General features: G+C 44.2%; 1 protein-coding gene across 3 annotated transcripts; it reads right to left on the bottom strand.

Annotated features, from left to right (window-relative positions):
* Window positions 1-229: 229 nt before the first annotated feature.
* On the bottom strand, window positions 230-19,784 carry MYD88 (MYD88 innate immune signal transduction adaptor). Of its 3 annotated transcripts, none has more exons than XM_073581493.1 (6): window positions 19,475-19,784; window positions 8,775-9,178; window positions 6,276-6,359; window positions 3,915-4,095; window positions 3,692-3,783; window positions 230-1,721 (listed from the first exon to the last, which is right to left on the bottom strand). In XM_073581493.1, the coding sequence occupies exons 2-6, from the start codon at window positions 9,103-9,105 to the stop codon at window positions 1,570-1,572; spliced, it is 840 nt and encodes a 279-aa protein (XP_073437594.1). In that variant the 5' UTR covers window positions 9,106-9,178; window positions 19,475-19,784; the 3' UTR covers window positions 230-1,569. The 3 variants fall into 3 exon arrangements, with proteins under 3 accessions (XP_073437594.1, XP_073437596.1, XP_073437595.1); XM_073581495.1 differs by having other exon boundaries at window positions 19,672-19,691; XM_073581494.1 differs by lacking the exon at window positions 19,475-19,784 and adding an exon at window positions 19,303-19,459.
* Window positions 19,785-20,470: the final 686 nt, after the last annotated feature.

The raw sequence follows: 20,470 nt of genomic DNA, 5'->3' as shown, positions 1-20,470 counted from the left end.
CCATGGGATATTCATTTTGATTTACATTGACAATTGTTATGTTTTATTCTTCTGAACACATTCCACTATGCAATGAATAAAAATCTGCAACTGGAATATTTCATTCAGAGATATCTAGGATGTGGTATTTTAGTGTTCCCTTTATTTTTTTGAGCAGTGTACATCAAAGGAGAGAAAGGGTAGATAACTCAGAAGCAGCACATCTGCTAAAACAGGAATACACAAGGTATACATATAATTATTTAATGATACTCAATGCTGTACTAAAAACACAAAAAATAAAACATGTTGGAGTACTTCTTTAATTTTGATTGTTCCAACTTTATAATGACAGCTACTAAATTCAGTTCTGCTGCTCACATCCACAAGGGCAGTCTGACTATGGATTGTGATGTACAGACCTGTTGCAGTTCTCCTTACCTGAACTCCACAGCCTCCTAGGAAACCTAAAACTATTCAGAACACTGCAGTCTATAGTCGGATGAGAGAAGCTCAGGCACATGACCGCATTTTTGGTCTCTATATCCATTTAAAAAAAAAAAAAAAAGCCATACCAAGAAGACTGAACGCTAATTGCCATCTCATTGCTGTCTTTAATAGTGACATAACCAGCACTGAAGAGGGGAGAAGAAAAAAAAAAACAAAAAAAAACAAAGCGGGTAAGTACTAGATGGAGAATAGTGCAGAGGGTACGTGCACTCCAGGGATAGTCCTGCCCACCAGGCACTTACTGCCTCGTTCCCATAAAGATCCAAAGTTGATTTTCTCAGTGATATGATGACCATTTATGCCCAGGAAGGTGTGTGATCCTGTATGTTACTCCCTTACTTCCTTGTCCATAATGCTCCCTTTAATGGAGGAATTGCTAAATCATATATTCTTTTTAGAATTTTCTCTTACGGTATATAAAAATATCTATAAAATTGTTGCTATTAAAATATATTTTTTGGCTTCAAATTTGTATTCTCCATTAAAAAGGAGGATGACGCCAATCACTGGAATCAGCAGTTCTCTTAATGAAGATGGCACGAGCTGCTGAGCCCATTGATTGCTGCTGCCCCGGTGATGGGTTACAGACTGCACCGCTGCAGCCAGAGACATAGCACTGGACCGAGGAGGGCAACTACCAGCGCCATTTATTTTCAGTCTCTACTAACCTATCCAAGATATAAACCTGAAACCAGAAAACCCCTTATTCTATTTCCCACCACCCGGTGACAACGATAATGATCCGAGGAGAGAATTATAAATAATACATTCAGAAATAAGAGATCATGTGTTAGTCAGGAACTACCAGTGCATGTCCTCCACCCCAGGTCAGCTAATATTAGTAATGGTTTTGCCCTTTTTCTGTATATTTGCAGTATACGTTCTCAGGTTACTAGTGGTCATTTCAGAGATCTAGTGGTCCCTTTGTTACAGATCAGGAAGGAATAGCACTTTCTTTCTTTATGTAGGCCGGGCTTTTGAAAGGCACTGAAGTTTTGGCTTGTACATAAGGGCAGCGTCCACCTTATGTAGCTGGATATACCCCAAACCCAGAAGTATGCAAGAAGCAGTAAGGGTCACTCATTTCATAAGGGCCTTGGCGAGTCTGTCCCAGAACCAGGCCTGGATGTGAGGGTTTGTATAGTCGCACACGGTAATGAAACGAAGGATGTTGGGAAATGGTCTCTTCATGGGTTTATACTTCACTGGGATCAGTCTTCTCTCACGAGCACCTTCAGATGAGAAAAACATGTAAAAATGACAGCAGAAAACCTTTCTATATAGACTGCACTGACTCTTATAGGTTCTAAACATGGTCTTGTAAAAGCTTCCAATATTTGGAAACTTTGATTGAAACCCTCTGTTTCAGAGAAAATAAAGTTAGAAGATCCAGCTGGGAACCAGAGATTAGACTAGTCCAGCAACAATAATCCCCGGCTAGGTGTTTCCCAGCACCGTTTTATGTGATTGACAGGTCTCGAGTGCCATCCCTGGCCGGCTGTTCCCAGCATCGGTTCATGTGATTGACAGGTCTCGAGGGCCATCCCTGGCCGGCTGTTCCCAGCACCATTTAATGTGTGACAGGTTTCGAGCGCCATTCCTGGTTGGCTGTTCCCTGCACCGTTTCATGTGATTGACAGGTCTCGCTATGGGAGAGACCTGAGAATCGCCTTTAGCAGTGCTGGGATAAGACGGCCAGGTATGGTGCTGGACTAGTCTGGTCTTCAGCTATGGTTCCCAGACGAATATGGAAACTACATTAGTACAAAAATATAACTGTAATGGAGCAGCCAGGCTCTCATCCTGCTCATGGTTAGGGCAGCATGTCACCTGACAGATTCCCTTTAAGGGAAAACTTCAGTTATGAAGCCTAAAGGGTATGTGCACATGGTGTTTTCAGATGTCGTTCTACCCACATAGTTTTTACTGTAAGTAGACCTTTCAGGAAAACCTGAATAAGCTGCCAGGATCCCTATGAAAGTCTTCCCTTATGAATCAGACTCAGGCTCAGTTACTGCAACAGTGTAAGGCCGGGGTCACAGTAACATGTAGCATCCGATGCAATATGCTAATGACACTTGGCTCCTTCTGTTGCAAGCGGGAGCCGCGTGTCAGTGCTCTAATCCTCTCACACAGAGGATCGCAGCACAGCTGAGGAGGAGACGGAGAAAGTAATTTATCCATCTCCTCTGTTGCCAATGGGAATCGCACTGCACAGAGACGACATCCGAGTGCAATGCGATGCTTCACATGCACCCATAGACTTGTATGAGTGCGTGCGATCCGATTCTCCAGCGCAATCACAGCATGCTATGATTGTTTTTGCATGCCAAATCGGCATAAGAAAATAACTGCAGAACCCAGCTGCTCCACAGATAAACATTGGGGAGAGTTCAATCTGATTTTTTGATCAGATTGCATTGCAAATGGTAATGAGCCCTTAGTTTGACTTTGAAACGCTGCAGCTTTAGAGGAAAAGCATATTTTGAAAAATCGGCCGGTGATTATGCCTCTCAGATGACTAATCTGTCAGTCTAGGAGAAAAGAGCAGATAGAAGCAGTCAGGGACTGGTCGCTAAGGCTGGAGTCACACTACCGTATAACACGGCCGAGTGCTATGCAATAAAACATCGCTTAGCACTCGGACCAAGTGTTACTCTATGGGGCAGCTCAGATCTGCGATCATTTTCCCAAGGCGATTCGGCATAAGAACAATGGGCACATGCTGCAATTGGCAGCGAGACTCGGCTCACTCGCACCCATATTAGTCTATGGGTGCGAGTGAAACATCGCACTGCACTGGGCTATCAACAGAGTGCAGTACGATATACACCAATGCTGGCAGCAGAGGAGATGGAGAAATTACTTTCTCCATTTACTCCACACCTGTGCTACAATCCTGTCAAGCGAGAGGATCGGAACACTGACACTCCCAGCAGAGCAGGAGCCGAGGGTCATTAGCAGATCACATCTGAGGCTATATGGTGGTGTGACTCCGGCCTTATACTTGTCATTGGATATGCATAGTCCCTGGACGGTTTCCCAAGTATGTTTTCTCTGAAATGCTTCTGCATTCAACCTACATGGCTGCAAAAACACAGCTCAAAACATGTCAGCATGAATCTCCTGCCAGATTCCCCTGTTATCATTACTTGTAATACCATGGATATTGCTGTTAGTTGGTCACATCAGCAGAACGTACCTGGCCCAAGGCTAAGTGCAAATTTGGTCTGAAAATCACATTCACTGCTGTCCAGGTAATCATCAGATATGATTACCACCATCTTCCTACACCTGTAAAATAAACATCATTCTGATGACACTTTCTGTGCCTTCCCAGGAATGGATAAGCATGTAATCTAGAACTTGCCATACGTAGATGACTGTGTCCCCGGCTCGATCCTAGAGGGAAGCACTAACCTTACCTCTTCTCTATGAGCTCACTAGTTATGGTCCACAGGCAGGTTCCCGGGAGCACGTCTCTGTCAAACACACACAGCTTCAATCTATGCTCGGTCTGCTCCAATCGGCTGATCATCTCCTGCACAAACTCAATATCTTTGCTGCAGTAGCAGATAAACGCATCAAAAGATTCAGGCACGTGTCCTGCAAAATAAGAAAATAGTACTTCTATTTAATATAGTAACAGAATATAAAAAATCGTGGTGAATATGTCCTTCTGTCCGAAGCCGAGATGGTCGGCGCCCGCTTTGTGCGGTGCCGAAGTCAACGCGTGTGCATACCGCACTATGGCGCCATTTTATTGCAGACACTGTATATGAATTTGCAGACGGGATATCGCGGGATGCGCACACGTTAACTCCAGTGCCATTTTATTAAAGAATTGTACGTTGACGTTGTAGTACATTACTTCAATTATATGATGCCGGATTCAGTGCGTGCACATACCACGATCTCCAGCGCCATTTTATTGAAGACCCCGCATAAATGTACCAATAAAAATGCTCAGCACCCGGGCGTTTAACGAGTTCAATAGCTAGTATACATGGATGCGGCAGTGCCAATGTGTCTGACATTAATATTATTAGAGCTTAAAGGGAACTGGACAGAAGTTAGATGCTGCAGCGTTTCACCAAAAATCATTACAAAAGTAGGACAGGCACAGAAACAATGTAGACCGCAGCGGCTCCCCTCCGACTACTTCCCACCCAGATCAGTTAAGCAAACAGGGAGAGCAAACCTGGGTCAGCCAAGCAATAATTATTAAAATTATGCTTTCCCTGAGACGCAGAATCGGATAGGGATCTGAGGTTCCCCGTGGCTCATGGCAAATTGTAACTGATGACAGGTCACTGTTTAATAAGACATTACAAAACCTTACTACATAATTTGTGTTTCCAATTCTTCCCATTCTTAAAGAAGCATATCCATGAAATAGTGTGTGATTAATACACTCACCTACCGCCGCCTTCTCCTCAGTGACATTACGGGTCTGCAGACTCTCCGGGTGACTATGTATGAGCCGGAAGTCTCTTTTATAGTATAAGCCTATGGATCCTCATTCTGACACTCCAGAGACTTGTATTGTAAAAGCCACTTCCGGATCACACAGAGTGCAATATGACCAAGAGAGTCAGCAGAGCGGTGCCATCACTGAGAAGATTAAAAGAACGGGGCTGAGACCCCAGAGAAGGGGAGTATATTAAAGGGGTACTCCAGGGAAAAGAAAAAAAAAAAATTGTACTGTCTCTGTCCTCAAACTTTAAAGAGATGCCCAGTTCACTTATTATCATTATAACACTTGTAATTGTGTGTGACAGCAGCTGCTCCTCAATGCTCCCCCCTCCTGTCTGGAACCTTATGTTACACACCAGGGTGCAGCTCCACCCCACCCCTGTGAGTAACAGCCAGTCTGAAAAGAGGGTGCATGGCCACACCCCCTGTTCTCTGCAGAAATCAGCTATTATCAGGAGACTGGCTGATTGTGCAGCTCCATGGTGGTACTCTCTTGTAATATCCCAGATGGAGGGGTGAGCACAGAGGAGCAGCTGCAGTCCCCTGATAATGTCTCCCTTTCTGCAGTCAGAGGAGAGGGGGCATGCCTAATACTATACCAACGGTTGGCTCTTCCCAGCACCGCTGCAGCTTGTTAACATGTCTCTCTTGCGCTGGGAAGAGATGGCCAGGAGAGGCGTCAAGACTAGTCTCATCTCCAGCTATGATCTGTTTCACGCAGCCAGGCTGCGATTCATAATGCCTGCTGTTTGGGCAGCATGAGTTGCCTACCAGATTCCCTAGAAGTTAAAGACATTGGCTACTTTTTCTTTACAAATGTGCTGAGGACATGATTTTGCAATGATTAGTAATATAAGTATTACAGGTACTCCTCCTGCAAAAATGATAATATTTAAAAAAAAACACTAATACTTTACATTTTTCATTCATTCAATTGTTCAATTTTTTTTATGGCAGCTTCCCTTTAATGAAGCCTTTCTGAAAGATTGCACAGCTCTCTTGTTCGCAAAATAGTCACTGATGGAAGAGCATGTGGCCAGACCTGTCCATCAGCCTCCTGCCATTGAAAAAGTGATCATCATCAAAATGCCAAATTTTCAATTGGGGGAAGATGACGTGACAGGTCTGACCATCAGCAGACGATATGAGAAAAGCAGAGCTGTGCCGGCTTTCTGAAAGGCCTCACTGATAAGTGCCGGAGGAGAACCTGTAACACTTGTATATTAGAAAGGGCCAAATTATATAATAAACTGAAAAATGTCTCAAATGACGTTAAACCTCTTAAGCAGTCGTGAGACATCCATACGTACCCCCGCTGCTGCCCACAGTATTGTCTTGAAGAGGCGGCGGTTGAAGTCCACTCCACTTTTTTAAATATTTTTTACAGTCTGATCCTAAAAGAGAAACAATAAATTCAGCAGTTATTAATGGTAGGTAAACGCAAAAGACAATTCAGGTAATAACACAGGACCCAACAATCACAATAAGGCTATATTCAGATGTTGCGTTTTTCATGCAAATTAAAAGCTGCTTTTTACAGTACCAGCAAAAGCTATGAGACTTCAGAAATCTCATGCGCACACTTGATTTTTTTTTTTTCCTGAATGAACTGGAAAACTGCAGCATTTTTTAAATCAGCTGTAGCATTTTTTAAATCAGCTGTATGTCACTTCTTTCAGTGTTTTTCATCCATACAAAAAAAGGTGCAAAAAAATGCAACTGTAATTAAATTAACTTTATTAAACATGTTCTGTACACAAATGACACATAATCTGCACCAAAATGCAGCAAATTTTTTTTTTTTTTTTTTTTTTTTTTTTATAAGCATCTTCTTTACTTCCCAGAAAGCAGGTTTTGCTTGCAGAAAAACGCAGTGTATGAACATAGCCCAAGTCCTCCTTACCTGCCAGCATAGCTCTGCTGTGCCTCCACTACAGAACTAAAGTGTATTCTACTGCTCTGTTGATGCCTATGGCAGAAGATAATTTACAGGTCCACTATGCATAGGATCAGGGTGCATTGTAAAGGTGGAATACATTCTAATATAGCACTATGATGGCCTGGAACAAGCTGAGAGATACTGCTTTGCATATGATCAACCGGGAGCACTGAGACTAGAAAAGGATGCTTCCAATGTTAAAATACCCGTCTAGATGGCCAAAAGTTAACAATGAGTTATATTGGCACAAATGACTATATACGTATTATTATAAGACCGCATTGTGATTTTGGAAATAAGCCTTTAAAGTTGGGGCTATAAGGCGACATGGCACTCCACGGCAGTTCTCTAAGGCTAGTTTCACATTTGCGCTTTATAGCGCAGCGACGGCCTGCGCACGGCCGCCGCTAAGCCCCGTCCCCTGCCGGCTCCCTGCCCGCCCCTTCCGGTCATCGCCGCCTTCTAGCGCACATGGGCGCTTGCGATCTGCGCACCCTATCTTTAGCATAGGGTGCGCAGATCGTGCGCTAGCAGGATTTTTCCATGCGCTGCGCACTTTTGAAGGTGCGCCCGTGTGCGCCGAACGCAGCATGTTGCATTTCGGCGCACCTTCAAAAGTGCGCAGCGCACGGCCAGCGCACGATCTGCGCACCCTATGCTAAAGATAGGGTGCGCAGATCGCAAGTGCCCATGTGCGCTAGAAGGCGGTGATGACCGGAAGGGGCGGGCAGGGAGCCGGCAGGGGGCGGGGCTTAGCGGCAGCCGTGCGCAGGCCGTCGCTGCGCTATAAAGCGCAAATGTGAAACTAGCCTAACAAGTTGCATGACCAAACACATTTGTGCAACTGGTCTATGACTTGCTGTTCCGCAACTATTTTGGAGCTCTGATTTTGCTATACATAAAAAGTCACGCAGCAGATATGTCGCATGTGATGCCTTTGAAGACTTGGGCAAATGCGACTTACAACCAGTGACAGAAAACGCAACGTTTGGAAACCTGTGTGACTCTGTTGCAGTATTACAGACAAAGGAAAAAGTCATAGCATATATAAAGTAGGGATCATCGATAAAACAGGATTCTATTAATGCAAAAAAATCAGAAAAGACAGAATAATTAAAAACAAGGCAACATGTTGATGCCCAGATTCCCTGGTAATTTACATCCACTTATCCTTGCACTAAAATCCTTCTTCTCATCTACCAAGTATTGGCACACGTGACCACTGGTAGCAGCAGGAAGTCGGTGGCTGACACTGCACGCCACTGAAAAGCAATGCTCACTGCGATGAACAGTCCCGGTGAGTATTCCGGACGCTGTGCTCTGCTTGTGAGCAGCGCATGACGTCCCTGCCATGCGCTCCTTACAAGCATAAAGCAGTTGCTGGCAACGGAGCAGGACGCTGCAAGGGAGCGGAGAAATGTAAGTGTAATGGTGTTTTTTTTTGTTTTTGTTTTTTTTTTTAATCTTTTCTAATGGGGCCACGCATACCAGGACCGAGTTGGGGCCAATCATACCAGGATAAGGATGGGACCCTGCATACCAGGACCGGGATGGGGCCAATCATACCAGGATAAGGATGGGACCAATCATACCAGGATAAGGATGGGACCCTGCATACTAGGACAAGATGGGGGCCCTGTATACCAGAATAGGGCTGGGGCCATTCATACTAGGACGAGATGGGGGCCAGGTATACGAGGATAGGGATGAGGGTGATCATTCCCGCCAGGATAGCAATAAGGGAATAAGTACCCATAGCGGCTGCACTCTTTTAAGGAGTATCGGCGCTCGCTAAGGGGTTAAAATACAAAATATAATGCAGGTAAAAAAAAATAAATGACAGTCAATTAAAAGACAACGAACAACTTACCGATTAATGGTGTTAAGTCTGTAAGAATATCATGCCTCTCTATTTTTTCCAACAGTTCCAGGAGTTGCCCAACACTCGGCGGTCCAGCAAGCTCCTGGGAACACTTTTTCTCCCATTCCTCCAGGACTGCTAGGGTCGGGTTGCGAGCATTTTCAAAATTCTTGATCTCTAAATAGGTAAAGTCCATTTCTTCTGCCAGAAGAATCCATCCTGCAGCCACCACAGTGTCTGGGTTCAGGTACAGAGACAGTTTGTGCCTGGTATTGAAATTTAATGCCACCAGGGGAACCATGGAGAAGTCTGCTTCACCTGAACTCGGCCCACAAGCCATGGTGATCAGAGAGTTTTCAATCCCAACTCGCACCGCCGTTTACTGAGCCGATCACATGTGGTCCAAGCTTTAGCTGAAACGTAAAGGGGAATCTTTTAACATGAAGAACTTTACAATATAAATAAAATCAGTTTTCTTTAGTTCTAAATGGAATGTCTTTATCCATATGTCAGGCCACCTGGGACCGTTGTGGCTCTGTTGAATGATTACATCCGGCTGCTGCTGTAGCTAACAACACCTCATCGGTGGGGACTCCAGGTGTCAGACCCACTACTGACGACCTATCCTAAAGGTTATCCATAACATATGACTGGAGAACCCCTTTATTATTATGTCCACAGAGTGTGGTTACGAGATGAACATTAATGGTCACAGTGTTAAATCAGCTATGGGAGGAGAAAATATATGAGCAGCTATTTAAAAATCATTTCCAATGTTTTAAATATCCCTCTATGTATGACCCTTTAATGAGGGGCACCGATGCAGCAAAAAAAAAAAATACAGGGCTCCACGTGCCTCTGTACCACGCTCCGATGGGTGACAGACGCATGGAGCAATTCTCTGCTAAAAGCTGCTTCTCGGATTTTTTTGCAGATTCATTAAAAATATCTATCTGCTGTTTTTTATGCCGAATTCAAGAATTTTGAGCAAAAGATTAGAAATGCTCTTTATTTTTGTCTTTTACTACGTTTTGAGCCTTTTAGGGTACGTTGCCAGGTTCAGAATCTGCTGCGGTTTTGACGCTGCAGAATGTCCCCGTGGACATGCATTTACCTTTTTCACACATGCGGATTTTCCTCATCAATGCAAATCTATGGGGAAATTTTGCATGTGTGCCCACAAGAGAAATTGACATGCTGCGGATGTGAAAGACGTGCCGCATGTCAGTATCCGCGGGTAATCCACAGGTGCACATAGACGCACAGTGGACGTGGGATTCCTAGAAATCCCATCCACTATGCTGTAACATCTGTCCGCTGCGGTTTTGACACTACATAAATACGCAATTTCAAAACCGAAGCAAATCCTGAACGTGTGAACGTACCCTTAAGAGCAAAAGGTTGCATGATAGAGCTAAAGAGTCACACGCAAGTCATAAAAAAGAAAAAAAACCTCCAGAAAGGGACTGGAATAGATATGGAAAACAATGTTGCGACTTTTGAAAAAGTTGCAAATGGTGAATGCTGCAAACAACTGGACTGTAAAAAAAAAAAAAAAAAAAAAAAAGACCTTTGTCTTGCAAACAGCAATTTCAAAGGCTCTTTCCACCTTGGATATTTATAACCTGTGTATGGATAATAAATGTGTGATTTCTGTAACCCCCGGGATAACTAGAACGTAGCTGTCAATCCCCCTCGATGCGCGGCCGCAGTGGAGGTAGATTGGGGTGGGGTTTTGTTGTTATATGAGGGATCCGATCAAACAAAGCTTTCTTGACTTTTCACTGATGAAACTATAAAAATCCATAAAATCAAAGGCATAAAGAACATCATTAGGCTACGTTCCCACGATCAGTAAGGCTATGTACCCACGTATGCAGAAAATTCTTGACTGAAAACTGGACTCCTTCCCAGAAAATGCGTGTTTTTTTCAGCGTGGTTTTTTGCACATAAAACGCTCGGGTTTTTTTCCCAGAGCGTCCCCATTCTCATAGAAATGTGTATTTTTCTGCGAAATTAATGAGCATGCTGCGTTTTTTTCGCGGAAAAAAAAAACATCAATATGCACAAAAAGTGCAGAATTCATTAAAATGAATGGGATGCTTCTTGTAAGCGTTTTTTCTGGCAAAAAATGCTTAAGTGCACACACACCCTAATTGGTGAGTTTTTGACGTTGCAGAATTTCTGCACCAATTCTGTAAATTAGTGTTTTTTTTCATGTTTTTGATGCTGCATTTTTTGTCTGTTCGGTGTGTCATTCTTAAAGATGCTTTGATTTTTAGGGTGAGTGCACCCTAAAGTGACCTGCGGTTTTCCTGACGATTTGCCAGCGTTTTTCCCCCTGAGGACTGACACCTGAACAATGGAACAGGTGGCAAACCGCTGCGGAATCTGCAGAAAGAATCGACATGCTGCGGATTTAAAACCGCAGCAAATCCGCATGGAAAAATCCGCAGCATGTGCACAGCGGGTTTTGAAATCCCATTGGCTAACATTGTACTGTACAATGTCTGCGGAACTGCTGCGGATCCGCAGTGCCAAATCTGTAGCGTGTGCATTAAACTTCCTGATATTTGACATTCTTACAGTGGGGAAAAAAAAAATATTTAGTCAGCCAACAATTGTGCAAGTTCTCCCACTTAAAAAGATGAGAGAGGCCTGTAATTGACATCATAGGTAGACAAAAACTATGAGAGACAAAATGAGAAGACTAATCCAGAAAATCACCTTGTCTGATTTGGCAAGATTTATTTTGCAAATTGTGGTGGAAAATAGTACCGGTATTTGGTCACCTAAAAACATGGAAGATTTCTGGCTCTCACACACCTGTTAGGCTTGTTTCACATTAGCGGTTTTTTGCGCAGCGCATCCATGCACGTGTCATGCGCACCTATGTTTAACATGGCGTGCACATGGTCTAGCGTTTGCACGCGTTCATATGAGTTTTCGTGCGCATGTGTTTAAGGTGTGTGCCTAGGCGCGCCAGACGCAACCTTTTGCATTTTTGGGTCCGTCCAACGGCGTAAAAAATCCCAACGCATTACAGTCTATGGGAACGCAGGTGTGCACATGGACATGCGCACGCCTATGTTACAAAACGCATGCGTTTTAAGAGTTAACATGGCTTGAAACTGGTTAAAAAAACACAAACGCATGCAAAACGCATGATGCGTTATTTGCATATGTTTCTATTGCGCACGAAGAACACTAATGTGAAAGTAGCCTAACTTCTTGAAGAGGCTCCTCTGTCCTCCACTCATTACCTGTAGTAATGGCACTTATTTGAACTTGTTATCAATATAAAAGACACCTGTCCACAACCTCAAATAGTCACACTCCAAACTCCACTATGGTGAAGACCAAAGAGCTGTTGAAGGACACTAGAAACAAAACTATAGCCCTGCACCCGGCAGGGAAGACTGAATCTGCAATAGGCAAGCAGCTTGGTGTGATGAAATCAATTGTGGGAGCAATAAAAAGAAAATGGAAGACATACAAGACCATTTATCTCTCTCGATCTGGGGCTCCACGCAAGATCTCACCCCATGGGGTCAAAATGATCACAAGAACGGTGAGCAAAAATCCCAGAACCACATGGGGGACCTAGTGAATGGCCTGCATAGAGCTGGGACCACCATAACAAAGGTAACACACTACGCCGCCACGGACTCAGATCCTGCAGTACCAGACGTGTCCCCCTGCTTAAGCCAGTACATGTCCGGGCCCGTCTGAAATTTGCTAGAGAGCATTTGGATTTTCCAGAAGAGTATTGTCATATGGACTGATGAAACCAAACAAACTTCTTGGTAGAAACAAAACTCGCGTTTGGAGGAGACAGTATGCCGAGTTGTATCCAAAGAACACCATACCTATTGTGAAGCATGGGGGTGGCAACATCATGCTTTTGGGCTGTTTCTCTACAATCGGACCAGGACGACTGATCCGTGTACATGAAAGAATGAATGGGGCCATGTATCATGAGATTTTGAGATCAAACCTCCTTCCATCAGCAAGAGCATTGAAGATGAAACGTGGATGGGTCTTTCAGCATGATAATGATCCAAAGCACACCGCCAGGGCAATGAAGGAGTGTACTCATAAGAAGCATATGAACTTCCTGGAGTGGCCTAGCCAGTCTCCAGCTCTCAACCCCATAGAAAACCTTTGGAGGGATTTGAAAGTCCGTGTTGCCCTGTGACAGGCCCAAAACATCACTGCTCTAGATGAGATCTGCATGGTGAAATGGGCGAACATACCACCAACAGTGTGTGCCAACCTTGTGAAGACTTACAGAAAACGTTTGACCTCTAATTGCCAACAAAAGATATATAACAAAATATTGAGATGAACTTTTGTTAATGACCAAATACTTATTTTCTACCATAATTTGCAAAATAAATCAGACAAGGTGATTTTCTGGATTTGTTTTCTCATTTTGACTCTCATAGTTGTGGTCTACCTATGATGTCAATTACAGGCCTCTCTCATCTTTTTAAGTGGGAGAACTTGCACAATTGGTGGCTGGCTAAATACTCCCCACCCCACTGTATGTGCGGATTACATACGTTTTTACCTGTGCAATTTACGTATTTAATGTAAATCTATGGGGAAATTCCGAACAGAAAACTCAGCGTACCCACAAGAGAAATTAAAGTACTGTGGATTGGAAATACGCACCGCCGATCAGTTTACGCAGCAATGAAAAAGTACAGTGGGCATGGGATTTCTATAAATCCCCTCGACTTTGCTGCTCATGTAAAATGCTGCATTTTTGTGGCAGCGTCTAAAGCGTGATAAAAGCTCATCCTTCACCACCTTATTACAAGGGGACGTGGTATTTTATTGTACCATCTATACATAAACTACTTCAAGTGGTATCCTATTTGTGCATCCTTTTTCAGCTGAGTGCCGGCAGCCTTATTTGATACAAAAAAAGAAAAAAAAAAAAAAAAAAAAGTATAACCCTTTAAAAAATATTTTATTAAATAATGAATAAAATTAATTCAATACATTAATACTACTGGATACTAAAAGAATGGGGACACAAAATCATATGCCATATCAAGTAGTGCACTGGCACCTTAGCAAGCAAGTTATATTCAAGAAAACATAAAACCGATATCAGGGGTTACATTCCCAATATATGGAACAGTAATCACATTAGAGATCAATGCACTAAAACAATCAAGAAGGCAACACTTACATAGATATACAGTACAGACCAAAAGTTTGGACACACCTTCTCATTCAAAGAGTTTTCTTTATTTTCATGGCTATGAAAATTGTAGATTCACTCTGAAGGCATCAAAACTATGAATTAACACATGAGTAATTATATAATTAACAAAAACGTGTGAAACAACTGATATGTCTTATATGCTACAGTAGGTTCTTCAAAGTAGCCACCTTTTGCTTTGATTACTGCTTTGCACACTCTTGGCATTCTCTTGATGAGCTTCAAGAGGTAGTCACCGGAAATGGTTTTTACTTCACAGGTGTGCCCTGTCAGGTTTAATAAGTGGGATTTCTTGCCTTCTAAATGGGGTAGGGACCATCAGTTGTGTCGTGCAGAAGTCTGGTGGATACACAGCTGATAGTCCTACTGAATAGACTGTTAGAATTTGTATTATGGCAAGAAAAAAAGCAGCTAAGTAAAGAAAAACGAGTGGCCATCATTACTTTATAAGAAATGAAGGTCAGTCAGTCTGAAAAATTGGGTAAACTTTGAAAGTGTCCCCAAGTACAGTGGCAAAAACCATCAAGCGCTACAAAGAAACTGGCTCACATAAGGACCGCCCCAGGAAAGGAAGACCAAGAGTCACCTCTGCTGCAGAGGATAAGTTCATCCGAGTCACAAGCCTCAGAAATCGCAGGTTAACAGCAGCTCAGATTAGAGACCAGGTCAATGCCACACAGAGGTCTAGCAGCAGACACATCTCTACAACAACTGCTAAGAGGAGACTTTGTACAGCAGGCCTTCATGCTAAAATAGCTGCTAGGAAACCACTGCTAAGGACAGGCAACAAGCAGAAGAGACTCGTTTGGGCTAAAGAACACAAGGAATGGACATTAGACCAGTGGAAATCTGTGCTTTGGTCTGATGAGTCCAAATTTGAGATCTTTGGTTCCAACGACAGTGTCTTTGTGAGATGCAGAAAAGGTGAACGGATGGACTCTACATGCCTGGTTCCCACCGTGAAGCATGGAGGAGTTGGTGTGATGGTGTGGGGGTGCTTTGCTGGTGACACTGTTGGGGATTTATTCAAAATTGCAGGCATACTGAACCAGCATGGCTACCACAGCATCTTGCAGCGGCATGCTATTCCATCCGGTTTGCGTTTAGTTGGACTATCTTTTATTTTTCAACAGGAAAATGACCCCAAACACACCTCCAGGCTGTGTAAGGGCTATTTGACCAAGAGGGACAGTGATGGGGTGCTACGTCAGATGAACTGGCCTCCACAGTCACCAGACCTGAACCCAATCGAGATGGTTTGGGGTGAGCTGGACCGCAGAGTGAAGGCAAAAGGGCCAACAAGTGCTAAGCATCTCTGGGAACTGCTTCAAGACTGTTGGAAGACCATTTCCGGTGACTACCTCTTGAAGCTCATCAAGAGAATGCCAAGAGTGTGCAAAGCAGTAATCAAAGCAAAAGGTGGCTACTTTGAAGAACTTAGAATATAAGACATTTTTTCAGTTGTTTCACACTTTTTTTGTCAATTATATAATTCCACATGTGTTACTTCATAGTTTTGATGCCTGCAGAGTGAATCTACAATTTTCATGGTCATGAAAATAAAGAAAACTCTTTGAATGAGAAGGTGTGTCCAAACTTTTGGTCTGTACTGTATATTTGGAAGAAAGGTCCCCACTGCCCCAAGAAGGACGTTATGTGTGGGATTCACTGGTCTTCATTTTGCAGTCACTAAGTAATGACGGGATATACCGGGTTTCACAACACACTTTACATATCTGTTGCAACTTGAACTTGTGGGAAGATTTTACAACGTGTCTGACGTACGGGATTCAGTTCCCCAGTGGTAATACATGTGTGTAGCCATGCAGTCAGCAATTGGGTATAAGCCTCTGTTCACATTACAGCAGTGCTGTATACCTCTGACATATGCCATTGTACTATGTTTCTTTGTTTTTATACTGTGTCCTTCTGCTTGGTAAAGTATGCCGCCCCATACCGGCTCAGCAAGATGCATAGTCCCGTCAGGGGTGTACACCTGGAAATAATCTAGAGATAAACCTCCCACAATCCAAAAACAGAAGGTGAACAGGAACAAAGCGTAGAGGATGCCACATGTGGTAGCAACGTACACCAAGTTAGAGCCTATGTCACTGAATAAAATGGACCCAAGTCCAAGCCTCGCTGAGCGCTGGAGGACTGCAGACGTCCATCTCTTTATATACGTGTGCAGTGATGCTTGGTTTTCACATTGTGGTTCCAGAGGAAATTATTGGCGCTTTGTTCTAAGAGGATTTAGAGCAGGTACGCGCTGACAAAGCGCTAATAAATTGCTCAAAAGATAAATGTCTATATAAAAAGAACTTGCTGTTCTTTTGTTCAGGCTTTTAGTCTTTTAAGGCCATGTGCACACGATGCAGATATCCAGCGGATCCGCAGCGGATTTTACCGCGCAGAAACGCTGCATATCCACATTGTGATGTACAGTAGCATGTTAGTCAATAGAAAAAAAAAACGCTGTGCAGACGCTGCGGATTTTTCCGCGCGGTTTTCTTGTGGTTCAAAATATGCAGCATGTCACTTCTTTTGTGCGGTTTTCCACCTGCTCCATTCTCCAAATCCGCAAGAAAAAAGGAAGAAATCTGCAGGAAAAATACAGGTCACTTGACCTGCGGATTTCTTCAATTCTGCGCGGAAAAATCCGCAGGGCTAAAAAGTCCGTCTGCACTCAGCCTAACAGCTTCAAGTTTCAAAAGATGCCATAACAGTTCAAAGAAGTGACCTGACCATGCTCCAGGCCTCCTCCGCTATGACGATGCTGTACATTTTGTAATAGAAGTCATTGGAAAGGCTGAACACGCGCCCGGCATTGGTTTTGCAGGAAAAACCTCTAGCAGTTTCTTCTTTATTGAATGGAGTTAAAGCACTGCTCCGGCAGTATCTCTAAAGGCCCCGTCACACTAAGCGACATACCAGCGATCCCGACACCGATATCAAGGTGTCAGGATCGCTAGTAAGTCGCTATGTGATCGCTGGCCATCGCTGAAAAAAAAATAGAATCAAAATAAAAAATATACCGTAGTTATTCTCACCTTCTGACGTCCCGTTCAGCCATCCTGCCACTCTCCATGCTCCGGTCCCAGTGATCCTTTGCACGAATGACCGCGAGATGTCACGGTCTCGAGGAATAAGAAAGTCTCGCGGTCATTTGTGCAACGGATCACTGGGACCGGAGCGTGGAGAGCGGCGGGATGGCTGAACGGGACATCGGAAGGTGAGAATAACTATATTTTTTATTTTTTTTATTTTTTACACCTGATCGCTGGTCTCCCGCCTGTCACACACAGCGATGCATGCTGGCCAGCGGGAGACCAGCGACCAAAGAAACGTCCAGAGATTTCTTGCAGCGATCAGCGATACCGGCAGGGGGGCTGATCGCTGTCACACATAGCGATCTCGCTGGTGAGATCGCTGTTATGTCACAAAAGTTGTGACTCAGCAGCGATCTCGCTACCGAGATCGCTTAGTGAGACGGGGCCTTTAGTGAAATACCACACCAAGAGTGAAATAATAACAAAAAAAAACACTCAAAGGGGGGGGGGGGGGGGGGGGAAAAAAAGGGACTTAACCCCGATGTCCAAACACGAGCCCAATGCCATTCTTGGGCACATATTTTATCAAGCGTGATGGGCACATGTTGAGCATAAGTATTCTGATCCGCTAGGAAAAGTCTGTCCACTTAGCTAGAAGACCCTCTATGTACAAGTGCTTACTACTAGAGTTGAGCAAATTTGTTGGGGTCCCTGCTTATTGGGCAAGCTATAGCAGGAAACCAGATACATGTGTCGCGGCTGTGTCACCGTCACAGCACAGGCACGGAGAACCTGTGTGTTGGGCTCTCCATGTATGTGCTGCGACAGTGACACAGCCGTGACCCTGCAGATTTGGGAAAAGCTTATTAACACATTGTTTTGCTTCTGATCAGTAGTCAGATGCAAAATAGTGACGGACAACAATGATTTTAGAATTAAAAATATAACATTTGATAAATAAAAAGATTTAGAATTTCTGAAAGTGGTATTGAAAAAAAAAAAAAAAAAATCGAGGTACAGGAACCAAAAATCAATATGTAGCAGTCTAGTATACACAATTCTTTATATGTTTAATACTATGTTAATCAAATGAGTCAAGATAAATAGGGGGATTATATGCCAAATAATGAAAAAGTGTAAATGCAAAGAAATTGCCAGTAGTGATAGAGAGACTAATCAGTTTCCAAATTTAATAACGTTTTGAAAATAATGAATTACCTAGTGCTATTAGATTGACTACCACTAGATGGCGTTACATTTAAACCTCATTTATGACCATATAGATTATTGATGAACACAGGCTGTGAAGCGCCTCCTTATTGCTGGCATTTCCTAGGCAATAAATGCATGCCTAGTGTCTAAAGGAGATAGTGCCTGAGATAATAAATTAGCTAGTGAAATCAGGAAACATGGCATACCTCAGTTGTTGCAGAAATACAGAGCTGTCCCACTCCTGTGTCCTCCTAACCCCACTGTGATCCCCTGGTCTAGATTATGAGGCGCCAATGGGCTGCCATGCAGCCGGGACCTATGGGGCTGGGCACATAGAGCAGTAATCTATGAACTACATATAGGAAAATATTACAGTGTCAGAGCAATAAAATCATCCCTTTTCCAATAAAAAATGGGTATCGCAAAGCCCCCAAATAGTTCCATTGACCGAAAAGTAAAAATTTGGGTTCTCAGACATGGAGCAAAACAAACTTTTGTTTGTTTTAAGAAAAACAAAAATAAGTACACAAGTTTATACGGTCATGGTGCTGAGCGGCAGAGTCCCATCACCAGGCCATTATCTCTCAATGAATGCCCTAATAACACCCAAGAAATGACAGCAATTTGGGGCGCGGCTTTTTCAATATTTCACCCTAATAGGAAACATTTAAAGAAAAAAAAAAAAAAAAAAGTCATCGCTCTTGGAAAACACGAAAGTGCAAGAGCAAAAGTTTGCCTGATCCCGAAGGCGTTAATAATTCTTGCTCCCCCGAAATCACCATGTGCCTGAGGGCAGAGAACATCACCACAAGCGGAGGAGACAGACGGCGCCCCCCGCCAGAAGAGCCACCCTCCAGCCCTAGGGGGCAACTGCGCCCCCTGCAGGGGAACATCACCCAAAGGGGCTGAAGGGGAAGCCATGGTCCTGCATGTACAGGAAACACAGCATCATTCTGTGTGCCCAGCACTGGACCAGTAGCCATATCAACCGCACCGTGTGACCCGAGCCCTCGCTCCTCCGTGTGGTCCCCACACTCACCCGTGTGTTCCCCGCGGTCCGCACACTGCAGCGCCCCCGTCACTGGCTCACCACTACCTCTCCCTGTCAGAACTGAAACTGGCCGGATCAGGACTCTACCATTAGTAGCGATAAATGGGGGAGGACAAAGTATTGATGCCTACAGAGGATTATATTACGGCCCGATTATTACCTCAGTCACTCTCCACTGTCCGGTCTAATTCCTGCATTATGCCGTGGACGCCGCTGGAGCCCAGAGAGTTGTGGGTCAGAGAGAGATCTGTGACGGGGTTATAACACCCCCCCCCCCTCCTCAGCAACATGGACTCTTCTCAATAGCAGGAAGTTTTACTGAGAAAAGTGTGTGGGAAATGATGCGCAGAGAGTTACCACAGAGTGTGATCGCTCCAGACAGCGTCATTCCGGGCGTCACCGCCGTGTGTGCCGGGAGGAGGAGGAGCCCTGTCTGGGGCCAGCATTGTGCGTCTCTGCTGTTTCCTGTTATGTCTCTTCCCTTAGGTAGTGATGGGCAGTCTGGTGCCTTTCCTTCAGTATTTCTCTGGATTCTGCTGAGAAGAGAGTGATCAGCTCTAGTCCGTCACACAGAAGCTGCGGCTCCTGGGATCAGGGTGTGTGCAGACGCTGCGGATTCCGCAGAAAGAATTGACATGTCACTTCTTTCTGCGGTTTCAAAACCGCAGCAAATCCGCGCGGATTTTTCCGCAACGTCTACACAGTGTTTTTTTTTTACCATTCATTTGAATGGTACTGTACACCGCAGCTAAAACTGGTGCGGGTCTGCAGCGTGTGCACATACCCTTAGGCTGTGTGCACACGCTGCGGATTAGGTGCGGATTCATCCGTTCGGATTTTGTAAAATCTGCAGGTGAAACCGCAGGTCAAAATACCTGCGGTTTTACCTGCGGATTGCTCTGCGGTTTTTCATCTCCTCAACAGAGGAGATGGCAATCCGCAGAAAGAATTGACATGTCAATTCTTTCTGCGGATTGAAAACCGCAGATAATCCGCGCGGAAAATTCCGCACCGTCTGCATTGCGGTTTTTGATTCCCATAGGGAATCATTGTACTGTACACCGCAGCAGAAACTGCTGCGGGTCCGCAGCGGCCAAATCCACTGCGGAACCGCAGCAAAATCCGCAGCGTGTGCACACAGCCTTAGAGTTCTGTT

This window comes from Dendrobates tinctorius, unplaced genomic scaffold, assembly GCF_039654945.1.
Source record: "Dendrobates tinctorius isolate UK_male_01 unplaced genomic scaffold, ASM3965494v1 ptg000070l, whole genome shotgun sequence".
Taxonomy (NCBI): domain Eukaryota; kingdom Metazoa; phylum Chordata; class Amphibia; order Anura; family Dendrobatidae; genus Dendrobates; species Dendrobates tinctorius.
The sequence above is the reverse complement of the archived record's forward strand: the minus strand, read 5'-3'. Positions and strand labels throughout refer to the sequence as shown.

Excerpts from the sequence above, each read along its gene's own strand:
- MYD88 (XM_073581493.1), bottom strand. The coding sequence starts at position 9,105 with ATGGCTTGTGGGCCGAGTTCAGGTGAAGCAGACTTCTCCATGGTTCCC. Across the intron at positions 4,096-6,275 it reads TACTGTGGGCAGCAGCGGGG|GACACGTGCCTGAATCTTTT; the intron begins GTACGTATGGAT and ends CTTATTTTGCAG. Across the intron at positions 3,784-3,914 it reads AGTGAGCTCATAGAGAAGAG|GTGTAGGAAGATGGTGGTAA; the intron begins GTAAGGTTAGTG and ends TTTATTTTACAG.